The sequence below is a fragment of the Ciconia boyciana genome, chromosome 23 (genome assembly GCF_034638445.1).
Source record: "Ciconia boyciana chromosome 23, ASM3463844v1, whole genome shotgun sequence".
In the NCBI taxonomy this organism is placed as follows: domain Eukaryota; kingdom Metazoa; phylum Chordata; class Aves; order Ciconiiformes; family Ciconiidae; genus Ciconia; species Ciconia boyciana.
This window is the reverse complement of record NC_132956.1, coordinates 217748-238012: the sequence shown is the minus strand read 5'-3', so window position 1 is coordinate 238012 and position 20265 is coordinate 217748. Positions and strand designations below refer to the sequence as shown.

At 40.4% G+C, this 20265-nt stretch overlaps 2 protein-coding genes across 2 annotated transcripts in view; both read left to right on the top strand.

The window, feature by feature from the left end:
- The first annotated feature begins 3170 nt into the window (after positions 1-3170).
- Positions 3171-12747, top strand: TSHB (thyroid stimulating hormone subunit beta). Its single transcript, XM_072886301.1, has 3 exons — positions 3171-3319; positions 11598-11760; positions 12505-12747. Exons 1-3 carry the CDS (start codon positions 3285-3287, stop codon positions 12745-12747), a joined length of 441 nt encoding a protein of 146 aa, XP_072742402.1. The 5' UTR covers positions 3171-3284.
- A 5534-nt stretch (positions 12748-18281) lies between these two features.
- Positions 18282-20265, top strand: part of LOC140643359 (uncharacterized) — a 131252-nt gene continuing 129268 nt past the window's right edge. Inside the window, exons 1-2 of the mRNA XM_072845023.1 lie at positions 18282-18335; positions 19141-20190. Of these exons, the coding sequence (XP_072701124.1) occupies positions 18282-18335; positions 19141-20190 (1104 nt within the window). The remainder of the gene's footprint in view (positions 18336-19140; positions 20191-20265) is intronic.

Genomic DNA, 20265 nt, shown 5'->3' with positions numbered 1-20265 from the left:
AGTTAGTACATTGTTGCATTTTTCTGTCACACTCGGTATGTTTAATACTACTTTCATTTCCTTTATATACATAAACATTGTAAATATATAACTACATCAGCCTGCAGAGCATTTTCTACATTTCATTCCCTATGCTTTAAAAAGTTGGGAGACTAATTAGCCCATTTTTAAATTTAGAAATAAATATAACTACATAGAAAGCTGTTTCAAAAAGAAAAAAAAAAGCCTGGCATTAGAAATACTGGTTTTAAAGAAATTCAGTTTTGTTCTTTTAAATTTACTCTCCTTTGCTTAATACATAATTCACAAAAGGATATTATTTAGTGAAATAAATACTGAAGGTGTTAAAAAGCATGCACTTTTACCAAGTCATCTTGTTTTTTCATTCATTTTAAATGTTGTCAGAACTGTCTTTTTAGACTGTTTTGTTTTCAGTAGCTACTATTTCAGTATGTTAAAACAGTTTTGAAACTTTTAAAATTGAATTTTCAATAGAATTACTTTGGTTTAAGAAGATTTCGGCTTCATAAGGAATAAAATATGCACACATGTTTTAAGATTGTAAAAACAATGTTAAGATGTCATTAAATTGTTTATCTGAAATGTAAAGTGTGGGACCAGATGTTGTTGCTTTATGTTTTAGAACACAGATATAAATCACCAGGCAGCCTTCCTAAGGACTAACGGCTTCTGCAGTGTACATGTAAGAATAGTTTAGAATAACATATATTTCTGTGTTAATCCTTGATTAATCTTGGTTTCACAACAACAAGAACCTGCTTCAGAGCCTAGAGATAACAAGAAAACTACAGGTCCATCTTAAAATATTATGAAAAATCACAGTCCTGGATTCATCTGAAGTGGGTAGCAAAACATGTATATTTCATTCTTTTTGTGTAGCAATTTTATGTATAGGCTAGTAGTTTCGGTTCCTTATGCCTTATCTGTTAAGCAGTGGTATTAATAATGATTTTTTTATTGTATGTAACTGACAAATATTCTCCAAAGATCTGAAAGAATATACTGGTTTTTTCTCCATATTTGGAAATGGAATCTGTTATGCGAGCTGAAGAATTTTCTGAGAAGTTAGAATGGCTCTTCTTGCTGGAAAGATATTTCATATGTTTGTGGAATATTGAGTTTTTATAACATATCTGCTTAAATAGTGTAAATTAGAGCAAATGAAGAACAGAGAAGCTGCTTTTAACACACAAATTCCAGATGTTTGTTCTTTCCAAGAAAGATTATTTTACCATAAGTAGTGTAAAATAATCCATTTAAACCTCTCCCAGATACATTAATTACTTATTTTTTGACTGGATACAGAGAATGTCATGCAAAGTCAGTTATTCTCCATTTTAGTTCGGGATGTTACTTACTAATAGCTCTTCAGCTACTTTGCAGGAAAAAGAAAATGCAGTCACCAGAAACGCAACATATATGTGCAGTTTGTTATTTATTTTAATAGGGGGTGGTGTTTTATACAAGATCTAAATACCTGCCAAGGCTTGTTACTTCATTTCAAGATGGCGTATTTCTAATTTTGCTGCTGCTGTTGTGGGCATCTTCAACAGATATGCAGACTCGACTCCTAAGCTAGTTACTGAGCAATCAAAAGTAAAAATTCCAGTTGTTTCTGAATATAATGAGACTTCTACTCTCTAGTCTTCTCAGCTATGGCTCACATACAGATCCATGAACTACAATTCTGCAGTCTTGAAGTTAAGATTCAAAATCCACATACATCCTAGCCTACCCACATTCATAGCGTTGCTAATTCCAAAATATTTGATATTTGAATGCCTTGCTATAAAAAACAGGATTTAAATGATTGTTCATTGAGACTTTACACGAAAAAGAAATTGGTATCTACCAAACATGATTTCCAGTAGAGTGGTATATGTACAGTACCTGACATTGTAGGAGAAGAAATGACAAGAAACTTAAGCAGTAAGAATTAGAAATACTAGTTAACTATTGTAAGAGCTTCTGCATGTCACAGCGAGTCTTGTGGTAATTAAAATGTCTTGAAGGTGGAGAAAAGTCTTTCCACTTGAAGAGGTAAGAACTCAAGTCTACTGCCCACATCTAGACTCAAATGGTAAGTAATCAGTTAGGACCTCATTATTTTCCAGTACTGTCGTGGCAGGGTTGTGAATCCGTGGTACATCATATAATCCTCCTGATATCATGAGTGTGTCATGGTGTATTGTATCGATCATCTGCAAAATTGCAAAAATACTGTTAGTACCACTATAGAAAGCTTACAGGAAATGTAATCATCTAGGAAGGATGTAAAATCATATTTGCCTCATACTATGCCTGTTTCTGTGAATGGGCTATATATAGTAAATAAAACTGAAAATATAAACAACTTTATGGTAGGCATTAATCCGGTTTGCATAGGAAAAGCAAATGAAAATTAATAAATGCATGTGCTTTGGCTTGTGAATCCTTCAGGTAGCACACAATTCAAAAAAGTAAAAATTGAAAGCTACCAGTTAGCAGCTATTCATAGTAGTGAATATTGATGCTTTTATCTGTGGAATTTTATTAAAGTTTTAAAGGCTATATTCTGACATTAGCCATGACACTTGTTATTGGCTAGTCCCATTTACTACAAGTAAAGTTTTATATATATATTTATATATATATATATATGTTTTTATATATATGCTTTCTTTAAAAGTATTAGCAAGATAAGCTTATTTCTGAATACCTTTTTCACAAGGTTTTAAAATTTATATTAACCTGTGCCAATAAAAGTAGTTCTCAATTAAGTTATCAATTAAACAGAATATTTCCTTTTTTTCAATGCTATTTCCAGTGAAATACATATACCTGATACATTTGTCACATTCCTTTTTACTCTGGGTCTTTACTATCAATTTTAAGGAGGATGTGGTCTTCAATGTCTGAGGCCAAATACTTCTGTCAAATACTTCTTCAGGGAGGGTGAGCAATGCTCTGGCCTACCACATCTGCTTTCCTTCATCCTATCATCCTTACTTACCATGTGTGCAATTTTATTTTTCTCTAGTACTTTAAGTATTTTTCCTTTTTTTCTAAGGCAGATGCTGTCACTTTCCTGCTCTCACCTCCTCAACCCTCCTCGTTCACAGAACGGTATGTCCTAGTCCTTCAGACTTTTCCACTGTCGTCAAGTTCTTGATACAGCTCTTCATCTGTACTGTGCCTTCAACTAAAATAAACAGGTCTGGCCCCAGCAATTCAAGGAAATGCTGCTGTCACATGTAGGGACACCTACCTGAAGCCGGGGCTGTATGATTTGGAGTCAGAGCTTCAAGGATGTTTACTGGTATGGCTGTGCAAAGCTGATTGCTTGGTTTCATTGTTTCTGATGTTGCTTGACTCACAGCTCTTTTAAATGATGAAAATGTAGGTGGCAGAGTGACAACCAGCTTGAGCCTTGTGATATCTGAAGACTTCTTAGTGTGGTGAATGGTGTTACAGGCAACACGTGCCAGATGCGATGTGGTTATTAAAGCTGAGGAACTGCTTCTATCCATTCTGATGCTTTTTGTATTCCAGCTGATAGCTGCATTTTGCACCTTGGTTTGATCAACTTCAGCTGAAATACTGGATGCTATAAAGCTTGTTGCTATTGTTTTTCCAGATCCACTCTGTGCCTTTGTTTGTATGGTCTCTTTTATAAGAAATACATAATCTTTGGCCTGAACAAAGTACTTTGCCATAAGGTAACAACAAGTGAAAAGGAGTGGAAAATGTATAGGTTGAATTCCATTCATTATATTGTCTCACTTTTCTTGTTCAGCAGCAGGTTTATTTGTCTTTGTTTAATCTGCTCTTTCCTCTTTTTCTGAATTGCCTTCGGAACAAATAATAGTTTTCCTTGAATCTACTTACTGGATAACTGAGTAGCCCTTGTAGGTCTATAGATCATAAAATGTGTGTATTAAGGAAAGAGCTGATTCAATTTAAATACTTACCTTGGCCATATATTTAATGCCTAATTGCTGGTGCAGATACTTGCTTCGAATTGAGAATTATTTTTTCTATGTGATAAGTAATAACTTTTTAGTACACCAGTTTGTTACAACAGCCTAAACCAAAAGCAGAAGAGGCGAAAGCCTAAAAAGTTGAATTGAAAATTCAGTTCTAAGTCTGAGAAGACAAATAATGAGCATTTACCTATTGTAATGCTTGTCTTGGATCTCTCATAAAATATTCAAATGTCACGTCAGTACCATTTTTCCATCATGGCTTTATTAAGCACAGGAAATTTCAAAATTATGAGCTTGTTATTTCATTAGTACAGAGTGTTGGGGGTTTACTCAAAAGTTGAATTTTTTAAATGAATATTCCAACCCCCGTTATTACCCAGTACTTATATTTAACTTCTATACTGGATAACACTGAGAGATTCAGCAAGAGACTCATAACTTGTGGTAGCACTGTGTAAAGAAAGGCGTTCCCCCAGCAAGTGGTCCAAAAATATATCTCTCTGGTCTGTTTTCTTTGTTGTTAAATGCACAGCATATTGTAGCAAGTGTTTTTTATTGCATACTGCCTCATGAAGTGGCATACTCTAGAATTGTGACAAAACTTGATACAATATTACAAGTGTTTCAAATCAGACGACAAGGTTACTTCAACAACTTGAGAAAACCCACATTATGTATCTTATGTAAAAAAGAAGAATGTAACCACTGCCAGGATTTAAAACTGCAGTACAGGGTTAGCTTATGTAAGCACTTCCAGGTACATTGTAATTGTCACTGGACGCTACTGCTAGTTGTTTCCAAATAGTATTTAAAAATCTGCTTTGTTTAAAAGCTGCGAAAGCAGAGATTGCAAAACAGAATGCGGAAAATAAGAACAGATCTTAAGAAAATCACACTTTTAGGACTCACCCAAGCTGACAAATGCAGGAGTCTGTGGGCCCGCAGGTAGTACTGAGTAACAGAGCCGATGTCTTAGCGTGTGCCTGTTCCTCCAGGCTCTCCAATACCCTCCCTTGAAGGGCTGGGCGAAACGCAGGAGTGTCTCTGTGGAAACCAGTGAAGCTGCGTTGGGGTTAGAGATTAGTCAGGATACCCACACTAGTGCTGACCTCACCTGACTGAAACTAACTGGGGCATATGAGAGGAAGGGGAATGTTACATGTCAGCAGCTGCTGATCTTACTTCACAGTGCCTTTAAAAAGTAGCTTCTTCAGGATCGGACACTGTACTGGAAGAATCACTTTTAACAGTTTTCCCCAAGCATATGTAAGGAAGATGTTAAAATCTTGATTAAAAAGATTTATTTAAAAAATCCTCAGGTATGCATTATAGTTATTATAAAGGACAACAATTTCTAAAACAGTAATAATATTCCTTTAAATTTCTAAATTAAAAGGATTTTTTTTAAAAATTGCTACAGGAGTTGAATGTCTCTAATAAGAAAAAACCCAGTACAAATAACAGTGTTATTCCTACAACCTTTTCTGTGCCTAGATACCAAAGTATTTCATTTAGTTTGCCTTGCTTCTACTGGGAGTATCTTGGGAGGGAAGGGTTCATGAGGAAAAACAGTCTTTCCTTTTCCTTCCTTACAGCCATTTTATTTTTTAGTTGGAATCTTAGAGTGGCTTCCTTATTGGGAGGCATTCACTTTGGTGGGCTTCACAGTCTGTCATAGCTGTGGTAGACACTTCTTTTTCAGGTGGGCATGTGAGATTGCCTAAGAGAGGAATGTGTTTTGGGTAAGAGCAGCATCCGACAGGACTGCATGCCCAAAGCCTAAAAGGAGAAACAGAAACATACCCCAGTGTTTGTACTGAGCATGTGTAATTAGCTTAAATTCTGATCTAAAAAAAGTCAGTTGTACATGCATAGTGTCAAGTCTCCATACCAGACCTTCATCAGTGAAGATCTTGTCTGATTGCCTACTGACTGCTTATCAGATTGCCAGTCAAATCAGGAGAACAATACACCCTTAGAAATGGAAAAGTGCCTGTGACTTTTACCCCATAGCATTGCTGTGATACCGGGTGGGTATGGTCATCCATCCTCGATAATACTGCAGAAGGCTTTTGGCTTTGTTGTTGTTGTTGTTGTTTGGGTTTTTTTAAGTTTTGTCCTCAGTGTAGTGATTGTGTATCTTAGAATAACAGAAATATCTAGCGCTTTCCAAAGAAATGAAACCAAATAAAAGTGGTCTATCATATGAGCCAAAGAGCAAATAGGATTATGAAGTCTTTTCGGACCATAAATGGAGATCGTTGGCATATGATATGCGACAAAGAGAATTGCTGTTTTAATCTGTGGTTGATAAGAAATGCTGCAGCTAATCTTAGGAAAGAGAGGAGCGGTCATCTGTGAATCTATAAATTTAAGAGATGAGAGCTATGTTTCAAGCTATTACAGAGAGACTTGCAATAGACAGATTAGCTTTGAAAATTCAGCAGCCACAGTCTGTTTAAATGCAAAACCTGGCAAAAACACTTGTTTCTATGGCAGCATATCAGGATCTTATTTCCTTTTATCAGTGGAGGTCTGCAACAGAATGGGGTTGGAAATAATTCCTCTACCAGAATACTAATCTTTTTAGAAATCTGATTGGCTTTGTCTGTTTTTCATCAGCATAGCTTCTAATTCTCTGTTGTTTGCAAGCATGGACATGTTTTTATTTTAATATCCACAGTGCTATATGCAGTGGAAACAAGAGTTACTCTGCTCTGTAAGTTAACCTGCTCATAAGATCACAAAATTTTCATTGTGTTGTACTACTAACAGGGGAAGAGTGAGTAGGAATAATGTGTGATAACTTCTCCTCATTGTTCCTACTTTTATCTTAGGCATTGGTCAGTGACAGAGAAACCTATTAAATTAGTTTTACATATAAGCTTCTGGTATGCACTGAATTTCTCTAGCCCATTACAGAGATTCCTGGGTAATGAACCCAAGAATTTTATGATTACTAAATTCTGTTTACAGAGATCACTTAAAACGCTTCTTGTAGAACATCAGCATACTGTCTTTCACTTAATGAAAGTGTAAAATAACTGATGTCAGTGAATGGATTGGTTTAGTTAACAGAAAGGTTAAAGATAAATAATTAACAGTGTAACTGGCTGTTCCAGAACAGGGCTACAAAGCTGATGGCTGTAAAAGCACATTAAAACTTCCTATCACTGAATAGTCTGCAGGTCAGCAGGGGGGCAACCAAAGAAATGGATCCATAAGCATCAGACTTTTAACTGTGGATTTTAGGAAACCATATGAAAGAAGCCTCAGGCACTCCTAGATTGCCACACTGGACTCTGTTGTCCTGCCACAGTCTTTTGTCTTGCTGCTCCCATTAGGTAGTGGGATCTGGCTCCCATTGAGTGTTCGGAGAGGTCCGTAGTGAATGAACTCTATGGTCATATCCAGAAGGACAATCAAGGAAAAGTTGTTCTACCAGCTTAATAGTTTGTGTAAATTACTGAAGAGATATGAATGTGTGTATACATGACTCTGGTGATGTTTAGTGCATCTCTGACAGATGGGCAGGCTAACGTGATGCCAGCAAAGAAGAGGTAGTAGCCAAGAGGTTCTGTGTCCATATCAGTGTGGAGCTAACCTGAGTATGAGCAGCAGTAGTCACATTAGTCTCAAGGTCCACTGAAACTAATTTAGTGCTTCCAGATAAATGAATTTTCATTCTTAATATTTGGTCAGATATTTCTGTAATGCACTGCAGTGCATTCAGAGGCTGGGTAAAAAAGTTGCGGTGAATAAATGCACTGCTGAAATTATACTACCTGCTCCAGTGATTAATAATTCCTAACATTCAGCATACGCCACATTGGACTCTGCCCGATAGCTCTAAATCTTCATGACAGTAGGGCTCTGGACAGATGGAACTAAGGACATTGCATCTATGTAGTTGCCTTAACAACCAAATTTGTAATCACCTCAAAGAATGAAATCAGGTTTGTGTGGCATGACCTATTTTATGTAACACCATCTTGATGGGCATTAATTATGCTCTCACCCATTAATTCTTTATTGCTGAAATCCTGTATCAGCTTTCTGTTATTCTACCTGATTTATCAGGGTTAGATGTCAGGGTAGCTGGTTGAGAGTTACCTGCATCAACATTCTCTCTTTAAATATTGGCATAATATTAGCACTTTTCTTTACGTTTTGAAATTTCCTCAGTATTCCAAGACTTGTTGAAATTAGCATTAGCTAGCTAATGATGTTGATTTTAAAATATTTATTCCTTATACAATTTATTTAATACTTTTTGTTGCAAATATGTATGTTGGTTGTTCAGCCACCACATTTGCAAATGCACATGTATTTACTGAAGGCTGTGCACTTACTCTGCATCAACAGCTTGTCTTCACCTAGTAACGTCCCTTGACATTACTCTTGGCCTCTGTCCTGACAGAAGTTTATTTCCTAGTCTCCAGCTTCCTATGTGAGTTTTCTACATTTTCTCACTTCTAACAGTGATTGTTGTTTGTTTTCCTTTTCTTTCATTGCTATAGTTTCTATTGTTGCATTCACTTTTTCATCTTCACTATGACAGACTTTCAAGTATTGTTAAAATTTTTTTCTTTACTATTGATGTTTGCAGACAACAGTTCCTTAAATCCTCTTAAAGAAAATTCTTAATCCTTTTTTACCCTAATCTGAATACACCCCCCCCACCCCCCAGTTACACCCATTTGTCTCAAATCAGAGAAATTAGCACTTTGAAGCAGCAAAGGATATAAGCCTTCATACTCTGATCTGTCCTCTGCCTATATTCTTATAGGGTAAGTTGAGGACACTTTAAACGTGATGTGGGTGTCTTCCTGTCAGAACCAGTGCCTACAAATAGAGCTCCAATTGCCTAAAGCTGTGCTTGTAAATCACTGTGAAATCTTTAGAGAAAAGAATCGGCTGTACCTGCTTCAGCTATGCATGCAAGGGTCACACACGATATTCTTGCTTAGGAATGCCATTTTTATTCTTATTTTGGGTACTTTCTGTCCTCTCCAGGATTTAGTTTTATGAATTGTTTCCTTTTCCTTTCAGGATCATTGTCTCCTTTGAAATACTCTTAAGATTTTCCATGAACAAATATTCTTTTCTGTGATTAAATTTTTAAACAACCAAACCCATACATATATATGTAGTGTATATATGTATATATAATGTGTGTATGTAAATATACACACACAGACATTATCTACATATGGCTGTATGTATGTGTATACTCATATAGCCTGTATGCTTAACTGCATTTAAAACATGGCAGAAAAATAGAGTTAAATAACGTATTGGAGCAGTAGCAAAATACCAGTGTTATACTTCTGTTGCTAAGTGTAGATGGACAGATGTTACTGAGAGTACAATTAATGCTCTGCTCATGTTCTTAAGCCAGAAAGAGTTATATTTAATTCCTGAGAAGTTATATGGTAGAAATTAACCCATAATTAAAGACTCCATGAAAACAGAAAGCATTTGGCTAGTCTTAATAGAACAAGAACTCTATCATGTTATCCAAAAAAGCCCTTGGAGAATTAGTCCAGGACACAAAGCTGTGTGCAGCAGTCAGAAACCACAGGAAAAGGAGGCAATATTATTCAGGAATTAGCTAAACACCAGTCAGGCCTGACTGGATCACTCCTCTAACAGCCCAAAGTGACCATGTTTACCAGCTCAAACTCAACTTTATCATATTTCTTATGGCTACATAAATCAAGACTGTGGTCGACCTGCGTAAGACATACATCAGATCAAAGTCCAAATGGCAGTTAGGGGATTAACTGAAAGGGAGGGTAGGTGTTAACAGAGCTGCAGTGAATAAGCATAGTGAGAAGGCTGGCCGGACGCTGATGAAGCAGTAGAGAACAGTGGCTTTGTGCTCAGTCAGTGCAAGACGTGCATGCTGGCTCGACCCTTTCTTACTTTTGCTCCTCCCAGGTGTTCCACGAAGCCCTAAATGCAAGTGGTTTTCCCTCATCTATGGACATCTCAGTTTCACTGGTGTTGGTGCAATATTTTGCTTCTCATTGTGCTACAAGGAGTGGTTTCTTAAAAGTTTTTCCCCTATCAATTAGTATTTCAGAGTGAGTTGCTCTTTTACTTCAGTATTTGCTCAGTAGGTTCAAGGCCAGATAACTTCTCTGTGTTTTGTTTGAGTAGGTAAGACAGGCTGTACCTAACCACACTGTAGAGCAATTGCTTTGATCTGAGATTTGTTACTTTATGTGTATAGCACTGCATCTCTCAGTTGTGCCTGCCTGGTAACGAGCAAACTGAGTGAGCCAGACTTCATAAAACTTCCACAAAACATAGGTGTAGAATGAGCCATATGCAATTCAGGATGCCTCCATTTCCATGCTAGCCTTGCTGTCATGGTGTTGCTGCCCTATGTAGTGATTAAATTAATCAATAATAACTTTTTTAAAGCAGTGGTTAGTTTAAAAGCCTGAGAAGAGAATGACTGTTAAAATAATTAGATTTCCAGCTCCAGTTTCCAGGTTAGGATATTATGGACACATTTGTTCCTATCGCATTTGGTTTGTGGTTCAGCATGAATTTTCAATAGATTACTTTGCGATAAGAAAGCAGCAATTCAGATGCAATTATATAAACAGTAAGATCAGCCTGTAATTAGCCTGGAGAGTATAAAGCACACACAGAGCTTGTGCTGGGTCACTGCCTCTCCCAGCTCAAGGCAGAATCAGGCTCCTGTAATAGGGAAGAATTCAGCTGACAAGAGGTTGGTCTTTCCAGACTTGCATTGTTGCAGCTACAGGGTAAACCAGACTGTGTGATGAATGGCTTTTGCTATGGGAAACTGACAGCTGGAAGAGACTAGAGGGTGATGTCCATATGTCTGTGGACACTGTCATTTAAAGTTTGTAGTCTAGAGGCTATAGAGTAGACCCTGGAATTGTCTCGGAGCTAATCAAAGCTTTGTTCTCGGGATCCCCCAGCAGGTCTGAGAAATGAGGTCAGCACAACAGACAGATAAAGTGGGGATTCATTGATTTGAACTCTTTGCTGATGTTCTTCATTGTAATTTGCTTGAATCTATTATTTAATTCTTGGCAGCGTTCCCATTTCGTCATGTCTCTAAGCCAACTGGAAAGTAAAAATACAGTGGTATGCCTGATATGCACAGCTGTTTCTTTTTCTCTCTTGAACATTTTATAAGATGCTTTCTTTAGAAAATTATTTTTAAACCAGTGAGATTATTTTAGCATCTCTGGTTAATTCTAGAGCTTGTGTTCTCTCACATATGTCACATTTTCAAATCCTTTAGCTCCTGTTATTTTTCTGTGTCAGCATTTTATCACTCATTAGTGAAAAGTTCCATGTAATATGCTTTAGTGGGGAAAAAGTGAATTTGTTATATGTTGTTAATGGCCCGTTTACCTTTCTTTTCTGTTTAGTGGTTAGTACTATTTCAATTAAAGGTCTGAGATTGGAAATAATTTGTTAGGCTATAGCTAAAAAAGTTAAGATTACTTCTAGTCTGTGACTGCCATAACTGTTCTTGTCAAATTCTGAGAAAAGGGATGTAAGGTACATCTAATTTTACTTAGGGTTTGCTTTGTTTGTTTGTTTTTTTCCCCCATCTAGCATGAGTCCCTTCTTTGTGATGTCTCTCCTCTTTGGCGTGACTTTCGGTCAAACGGCATCACTTTGTGCTCCTTCCGAGTATATAATCCATGTGGAGAAAAGGGAATGTGCCTACTGCCTGGCCATCAACACCACCATCTGCGCTGGATTTTGCATGACTCGGGTACAAGGCATTACTCTGTTTTAGGCAGTTGTTTCTATAATGGCCATCACTGCAAAACAAGTGTCTATTATCACTGGAAAATTGTGTGTAAATGATCCAATTCTAATAGTGTTTGTCACAGACAGAAAAATCACACTATCACTGTGTTTTCAAGTTAGCTTTTTGCAAAGGTATGGATGAGAAATGCCAAGCCTCCGGAACTACAGAGTTTATAAGAGCAGTGGCATAGCAGAGAACTGACTGCTGCTGTCACTGCAGAGCCTCTGTAGTCAGTTTGTGGGGTCAGGATGGAACAGGTGAGAAGCAGATTATATTTAGTCACTCTTATTTAATGTAAATGACTTGGGTAACTCCGACTACCACTACTGGTATGACAGCTAGCTGTGGAGATCTTGCATGTAGGCATGCCGAATACTATGTTTAAGCTTCACTGTTCAACATAGCGTTTTAAGTTCCACCTTGGTCAGTAGGTAGCCAATACAGATTACAAAGCACTGTTAGCACTCTGAGCCAAGCAGATTAGTTAAAACCATAAAAGCAAGGTGAACATATCTATGGGGGTAGAGACCCCCAATGACATGCAGATTCAAAATTACAGACCTGAACAGAAGTATGCTGAAAACATCAGAGCCACTCTAAGTGTAAAGAGGTTTGCTTTCTGCACGTTTGAGAAAACATCAGAGGAAGTGTTCTGACACTCATGCATGCTTCAGTGAAACAAACTGTTTCTTTTTTCTTTTGTAGGACAGCAATGGCAAGAAGCTGCTACTCAAAAGTGCTCTGTCCCAGAACGTGTGCACATATAAAGAGATGTTGTATCAAACAGCACTGATTCCGGGCTGTCCTCATCACACCATCCCTTATTATTCCTACCCTGTGGCTGTCAGCTGCAAGTGTGGTAAATGTAACACTGACTATAGTGACTGTGTTCATGAGAAGGTTAGGACAAACTATTGCACTAAACCACAGAAGCTCTGTAACATGTAAGCTTCCAACAGAACGTGGTCAAAATGTACCTCTCTGCTCACAACTAAACATAAATAAAAGCGTATTTCATAAGAAGTTTGCAAATTGGTGTGCATCAAGTTTTATTCTAAAGATGTATCACTAGTGACTTCAACTAACTGGATATTCTGTGACATGCACAGAAGCAGAATCATAGGACTGCATGTTTGTATTTGGAACCCACCTGTAATTTACTTTGGGGAAGAAGGAGAAATGACTGTGTATGCATAAGCCTTTGCTTATAAATCCCAGGTATTTTGTGAAGAGATGCTCAGAGACAAAATATTTGATATATTTCAGAGTTAAAAAAAAGGCAACACATACTCTTAGTATTGAACGTTTTAATTAGATTTAGATTTTGACATATGCTTACAGCCTTCATATTAGCCATGGTATTTTTCCATATATGTACTACTAGTTTTTTTGAGGACCCTAGCTTCAGTGTAGTCCATTGGGAATAAGCACAAGCAGTTTGCTTATCTACACTATGGATCTGTGTCATCACCACTGTTGTCCAGGCCTGTGTTCATTAGGCATACTTTTTCATGTCTGCACTAGTGGAGTAAGCCTTTCTTTTCTATTGAAGTACATTGTTCAAAAAACTTGTCTCTCTGTGAGCACTGAAGAATCAGTGAAGCTTCAAATCTTGCTATGCTGTTCTCCAGAAGGGGAGTGTAATACCATCAAACTTAGAGCGAAACTCAGAAAAAACTCTTTCCCCGCACAGGTCAGCTGGTCCCTTGTGAGTGGCAAAGTGAGCTGAGCCCCACCCTATGTGCTGAACACGCGCAGGTGAGAAGCACAGACCCAGGCATAAGGAAAGAAATGTAAACTAACAAATGTTTCCTTTCCACTGAGATCCCCCCCTCGCCACCCCCTGTGAGTGCTATCGTTTCATTAGACCTGATGTCTCTGTGTCAAGCTATGATTATACTAAACCAGTCCCTGGGAATGAGCTAGTTTCCACCTGGTTTAAGTGATCCCAAAACAAAGTAGAAGAGCTTATAGAATCCAGTGAGACAGTTGCAACTTTGCCCCTCACCTTTATTACCTACAACAGGAGTGATGAAATCACTTTGATTAATTTGTCCCTGCTGTCCTCACAGTTTGATTAAATTGTCCCTGCTGAAGTAAATGTGACCTCTGCTGATCCAGGAGTACTGTAGACTACAGTGAAGGCATGAACAGGGCTGATAAAAGATAAAATTCTCTATGCTTCCTTGACTGAGGAACAGCACTACCATTCTGCATGTCTTTGCAAATGCAGCCAGGAAAAAAAAAAAATCTAAGTGTATAAATAAATTAAATGGTAGTAAAAGGGTTTTTATCAATATGTAACTATAAAAAAACCCCACCTATTTCAGAGCTAAAAATTTGCAGCTCTGTGCAGATGCACTAAAGGTTCAAAACCCTATTAGATACAATTTTTTGTAATACATGCCACTAACATGTTAATTCACTACCAAAAGCTTTGTCTTTTTTCACTCCTTCCCAGCCATGTGTTTTGCCTTGTAAAGTGGGCTACCTCACTACAGCTCTCTTAGTTGTTCAGTGATTGCAAGTGCATCTTTATGAAAAACAATTTTTACTTTTAAAGTGGAGTATTAAGTGGAACAGATTTATCCAGAAGTTCACATCAGGAGAGCAGCATTCGTGCTCTTTCGGTTATCCAGGCAGAGATTTGCTTTATTTTGCCAAGTAACAGACCCAAACAACCCCTAGAAGCAGGAAGATGCAGACCAACTTGTTATGCCCAGCTGGAACTGCCAACTATACTCAAAGATTGCCATTGTGCCCACGGAGAATTAACCTGCTGATAACCCTCAGAGCCACTCTACACCCAGCTGTTGGCACAGATCTTTTATTTGTCTGTCTGTTTATTTTGCTTCCAGCAAAACCAGAAGGTGGCAAAAACCCATGATGCACCTACTAACATACTCCTGCTTTTGTTGGTATTAACATAAAGTTCCAGTTTTGTTTGTGTGGGAGGGAAGTTGCATACATCTGCTATACATTCTTTGTCCTTTTAAAATTCTCCTGTGTGTTACTGTAAACATCAGTATTTCTCCTTAGGAAAAGCCTCATGGTGCTGTTAAGTGCCAGTTAGACCTTAAAACTGTTTATCTACCTTCCCAAGAGTTTCGCTTGATTACTTTTTATGGAGCAGCACGAGGTGCCATTCCATAGTTAAGCCCAGACTCAAGCAGGGAACTACTGTGAAGAGTTCAGTTTAGGGGTTGACTGTTAACAGCATCCAGAGACAACTGCATAACCAGTTAGGAAAAATCAATAGGGCAGGGGATTTTTTTTTTTAATTTTATTTTTATAGTCTCCTATACTATTCAGTGTGCAAACAAGGTAAAGTAGGTGGCAGAGAAAGGAACAGTCCTAAGAGAAGCATATGTTAAGTTCACATAGCATTCCATAGTTAACAGATGAAAAGTATTAAAAATAAAATAAATGTCTTATCTTGGCAAGATGGCCCTAAGACTCTTGTAAAGTCTTTTAATGGCCTCTGCATACACAAACCCAGTTGCTAAGAGTGTGCCATTCTTCTTCTGAGCACAGCAGGTTTGATGTTGCTCACTTCAGTTAGCAGTGGGGTGATACCTACAAATTTTCAACCAGGTAGGAAACAGCAGACCTTACTCACAAGGTACTGTGATGCTGAAATGAAGCAGAAAGTAACTTATTTCCTTACATTTTCTCATGAAAATCCAGTTCTTGCTCTTCCTCATCCCTCACTAAGGATGACGCTGAAATATTTGATGTTTTTGCCACCATCCATAGAAGTATCTCCATTCACTCATGCAATTTTTTACGACAAGTAGCAGTTACTAACCTGTACCTCACAGAGGTTAGGTACTAGTACTGAAGACATCAATGGCCCGCTCTCCACCCTTTCTCATCTCGAGAATTCTCTCTGCCCCCCCTGCCCTCACCTGCAGGACCCACGTGCTATGTACAAAAAATGACCTACACTGCATATAGCCCTCAAGCAATCAAAGGTACAACCTGAAACAATGCCAACTGCCACAACACTTAGAACCTGAAAGTTTTGCATAAAAGTGTAAAAGTTAGTTTTTAGCAGAAACATCAAATAATATTTAGAAATAGATACTTGAACCAAACGCATACTCTGTGAGGATGATAAATAAATATTCAATTGCCCACTCTTCTAGCATCCTGTAACTGAATTTCCAACATCTCTGTGGGAAAGGTGATAACAACTTGGCATGTTTCAGCACCAACGTCCTACCACCATTTCTTTACATAAAATAAGCCCTTTCTAACATACAGGGAGAAAAGATGATGAAATGGTAATACCATTCTTCTCTTGCAGCAGGAATCATCAAGGCAAAATAATCCAGTTTGCCATGCTTGTTGCATGTAACCTTATTCTTGTGTACAGGAGCAGTCTAAATGGTAATTTCAGCCTACTGCTATATACATTACCCAGCTCTAATCCTAGACTGTATTGCATCAGTTACAACCATGGCAGCACCTGTTTTTGCCACTACTATCTATTAAACAGGTTAATTAATCCCAGCTCCATGCAAAGCACGAGAGAGAAATAAATCAGTCTGTAAACATATTTTCTGACCAACAAGATGAGTTTTTAACCTGATTACCAAAGTTTACTCAGACTGAAATGCAAAGCATATAATGACAGACAAGAAATTGTCAATATGTGGCAAACTATCAGATTCCAATTAATACGACATACTGTGTTGTAAACTCATTACTGCTCATTTTTATAAAATTCTACTAACTTCCATTTTTTAATTAAATATTACATTCAGAAAGGCCATTAAGGTGAATCAAAGTACTTAAAACAATTTAATCAAGCTGAAAATCAAAACTCTGACATATACAAAACATGAACGATCTAGAATATTAGAAAACAAATGTTCCCATCCCTGGCAAAGCAGGGTCTGAAATAGTAATCTCCTGTCAGCTTGACTGCATTCTCATGAGTTACCAGGGTCAAATTAATTGCAACACCTAAAAATACTACAGAGATGCAAGGTATATTTTTTTCTGTTTATGCAAATTCATTTTTAGAAATATGCCTGTAGCTCCCAACAAATTAGATATTCCATTCACACTTTGCTTGAAATAGTAAATAAAGGAACCAGAATTCACAGGATACAAATATGAAATTTAATTTTCTCAGAAAAATCTTGCTTTCAATTTTGCAGTTTTCATGAATGTTCCTGGAATCTGATACTCTATTCCAAACACCTTCATTTTATTTCAACTGCAGCAAAGCCTCTGTGAAAGACTAAAGGAATCTGCTAGGCGGCCCTCCTTGAGCTGGGGGGGTGGACCAGATGACCTCCAGAGGCTCCTGCCAACCTCAGCCATTCTGTGATAATAGCAAAAGCTTTGTCCAGGGCAACTGCAATAATAAACTGACAGCATTTGCATGCTTGTCATGGAGCATTTGCATGCTTGTCATGGATTCTACACAAGCCATGAACTGTAATTATCATATGTACAATTTGGTGATAAAGAAATGCCTTCGCAGGCAAGGTTTGAAAATTGAAATTCTCCAAAAACAATGTTTAAAATCAACAGAAAATCCAGAGGATTTTGCAGGAACAGTAGGAGTCCTACTTCTGGAAGATACGTCCCTTACATCTATGGTTTAAACAATCCAGTTATGGCTAGATATATACAAGACTACTTCTACAACTGTTGGACCAAGAGAGGTTAGTTTCAATTAAGTTCCAAAAGACCTTCTGATGGTGAGAAAGTCTGGTATTCCCTAGCCCCCGACACAACTGTAAAAACTGTGTGGTGACAGCATGCAAAAGAGCTGTTGGACTCCCAAGTTCTCAGCAAATAGCTGCAACATGAATTGCTACTCTCTAGTTTGTGAAGAGCATAGAGAATGATAGGGAAAAGATGGGAAGTAGGTATTCATCCAACAAAGCAGCAATTATGTTACCTCGTAAGTGGCAAAGAAACAAAATCTTCAGCTTTAAGATCAGACAGTGCTTTCTCAAGGTGTCTGAGCCTTTAAAAAGGATATTTAGCACAGGAAAATTTAAGTCAGCTTACTACCAAGCAGCACTTGCACTTAGCAAAATAAAAAAGGGAACTGGGCCTACTTACAGTAATAAGCAGCACTGCAAAGTTATTATAATGCTCCCTTATGGCTGGGACTGACAGATTTGTCTTCAGTATGAACATACACATGCAAAAACCAGCAGTCTCCTTTTACAGTTAACGCCTATGCAAAATCACTGAGAGGAAAATAACTAGCATGACTCCTTTTACACTTAAGAAAAATCCAAATTAAGACATTTGGGCTGTGTTAATGCATCTATTTAAATATACATTCACATGCCCTTGGACCGCTTTCTCCCTTTGGCCTTTGAGCAGTATTTGTGCTCAACTTTAAGACCCTCAGGTCCAGTGATAGCAATCTATTGAGGTGATGATTCCTTAGGAGCAGGTGTTTGTTTACATTTAATTTATCTTAAGATGCCTCTTCAGATAACCAAGCAATGGATTTGCAGACAATCCTAACGTCCTTACCGCTTCTCAACACCTTTATTCTGGTGAGCAAGTAACAGAAAAGCATGGCAGCACAGAACACAAAGTAGGCTCGTAGGGGGCTTGGTCGATCAGAATCCACGCTGAGGCAAATTTGTCCTTTAAACATCATCAGCCTCCTCTTCAATACTGACATTGTCGCATTAGTGAGTCAGTCAGGAGCTGGTGGAAGGCCAGGACTTACATAAAGTTGATAAGGGGGATTCAGACCGGAATGTGAAACGTCTAATTAAAATTATTGTCCTTGGGCGTAAAGCACATCCTGGAGAAGTATGTAAGCTAATTAAGATGTTTTGGGAACCATCTGAAGCTGCTAACAGATTTGTGATAAGAAGCGAACTATCCTCATTATAATACTAAAAGCCCCACCCCTTGAGCTGGAGACCCCTGCCCAAGCAGAGACAGCTCACCTTTGGGCACGCACAGAATATTAAAGTAATACTGCAGCTTTAAGAATACGACGAGAAAATGTAGACCAATAGAAAACTGCTTTACGTAATTACTCATGCATATGTGTAACTAGACCCTATAAATACTGCACCTGCATGAACGAGCAGCGTGCTGGCTTTGTGGAGCTATCGCCTAGCACTCGGTCTTGCACAAAACTTGAAATAAACTTATATCTCGGCTCCGTGTGCGTATGGGGTGCTGCACGCTGGGTAACGAACTCCGCTTGTGAGGCAACATCAGTTCGGCCTCTCTTACCTGGGAGAGGCTTGAAAACTGGGTCATCCTCTCACTCCAGCTTCCTTGCTGCTAACCAGCTCACAGCCAGGCGCCTGGGCTTCATGCGACTGCTACCGCCCGTAGCAAGGAGTACGGAATGCCCGGGGGCACAGGAGCCGGAGCAGCCGCGCCCCGTCGACTCGCGCCGGCAGCCCGCTCCTCGCGGCCCAGCGCCGAGGGCCGCTAAGGCAGGTGCTCATCGGTCGCCGTGCTGCGGTCGATTTTGAGAAGCGCAACCCCAAACGAACTAACACGGCTGAAACTGGGGAACGAGAGCGCAGCCCTCAGCCGCCCTCCGCTTCGGCCGGAGAGGAAAAACCCGCCGCCGCGGGAGGCAGCTGCGCCGCGGCCGGTCCCGGGCCTGCGAGCCAGCGGGCAGCGCCGCCCAGGCGCCAGGGGGCGCCGCCGCGCAGCCCACCCGCAGGGCCCCGCCGGCCCGCGCCGCTCCCGGCGAGCCCGCGAGCGCTGAGGAGGAGCGGCCTGAGGGGGCGGGGCGAGTCCCGGGCCCAGCCCGCGCGCGGAGCCACCTCTTATCCGGCCCCCGCCGCACCGGCGCGGCCCTGCTGCACCTCCGGGCCCGCCGGCTGCCTTGCCGCCTCCAGCGGCGGGCGCAGAGACCCGCCGGCGCCCCCGCCGCGGCCGCCGCTCTCCCGCCTTTCCGCACTCGCCGCGAGGACAAAGCGCCGCCCGCGCGCTAGCGCGTGCCGGACGCGGTGCGAGCAGCCAATGCGGAGCGAGTACCGCCCTCTGCCCCGCCCCGGCGGGCGGGCCCGCTCCGCCGCGCGGGTCCCTGAGGCGAGCCCTGGCGAGGCGGCGGCTGCCCGCCGGCTCGGGTCCTGCCCCCGTTCCCGGCGCGGGCCCGCGGTCGCCTCGCCGGCCGAGGCCTGCTCCTTTACCTGGAGCCCGCCCGCGGCCCGGCGCCGGGGCGATCGCACGGCAGAGGGTGGCGGGCGAGCTCGGGGCAGACTCGCCCCGCAGCCTGCGCTCGCGGCCCGGCCCGAGGAAGCCCCTCGCCGGGCGCTCGGCCGGCCGCCCCGCGGACCTTCGGTGCCGCCGCCGCCGCCGCGCGACCGCCCGCCGCGTGAGCTGGTGCCCGGACCCGGCGCGCTGCGTGTCCTGAGCGCCAGGACGCAGGTGAGGCGAAGGCAGCCCCGCCGCGGCGGGCGGGTCTCTGCCGGCGTGCCGCGCTCGCGAGGGCGTGCGTCGCGG

Excerpts from the sequence above, each read along its gene's own strand:
- TSHB (XM_072886301.1), top strand. The coding sequence starts at position 3,285 with ATGATTTGGAGTCAGAGCTTCAAGGATGTTTACTG. Across the intron at positions 3,320-11,597 it reads AGCTTCAAGGATGTTTACTG|CATGAGTCCCTTCTTTGTGA; the intron begins GTATGGCTGTGC and ends TCCCCCATCTAG. Across the intron at positions 11,761-12,504 it reads CTGGATTTTGCATGACTCGG|GACAGCAATGGCAAGAAGCT; the intron begins GTACAAGGCATT and ends TTTCTTTTGTAG.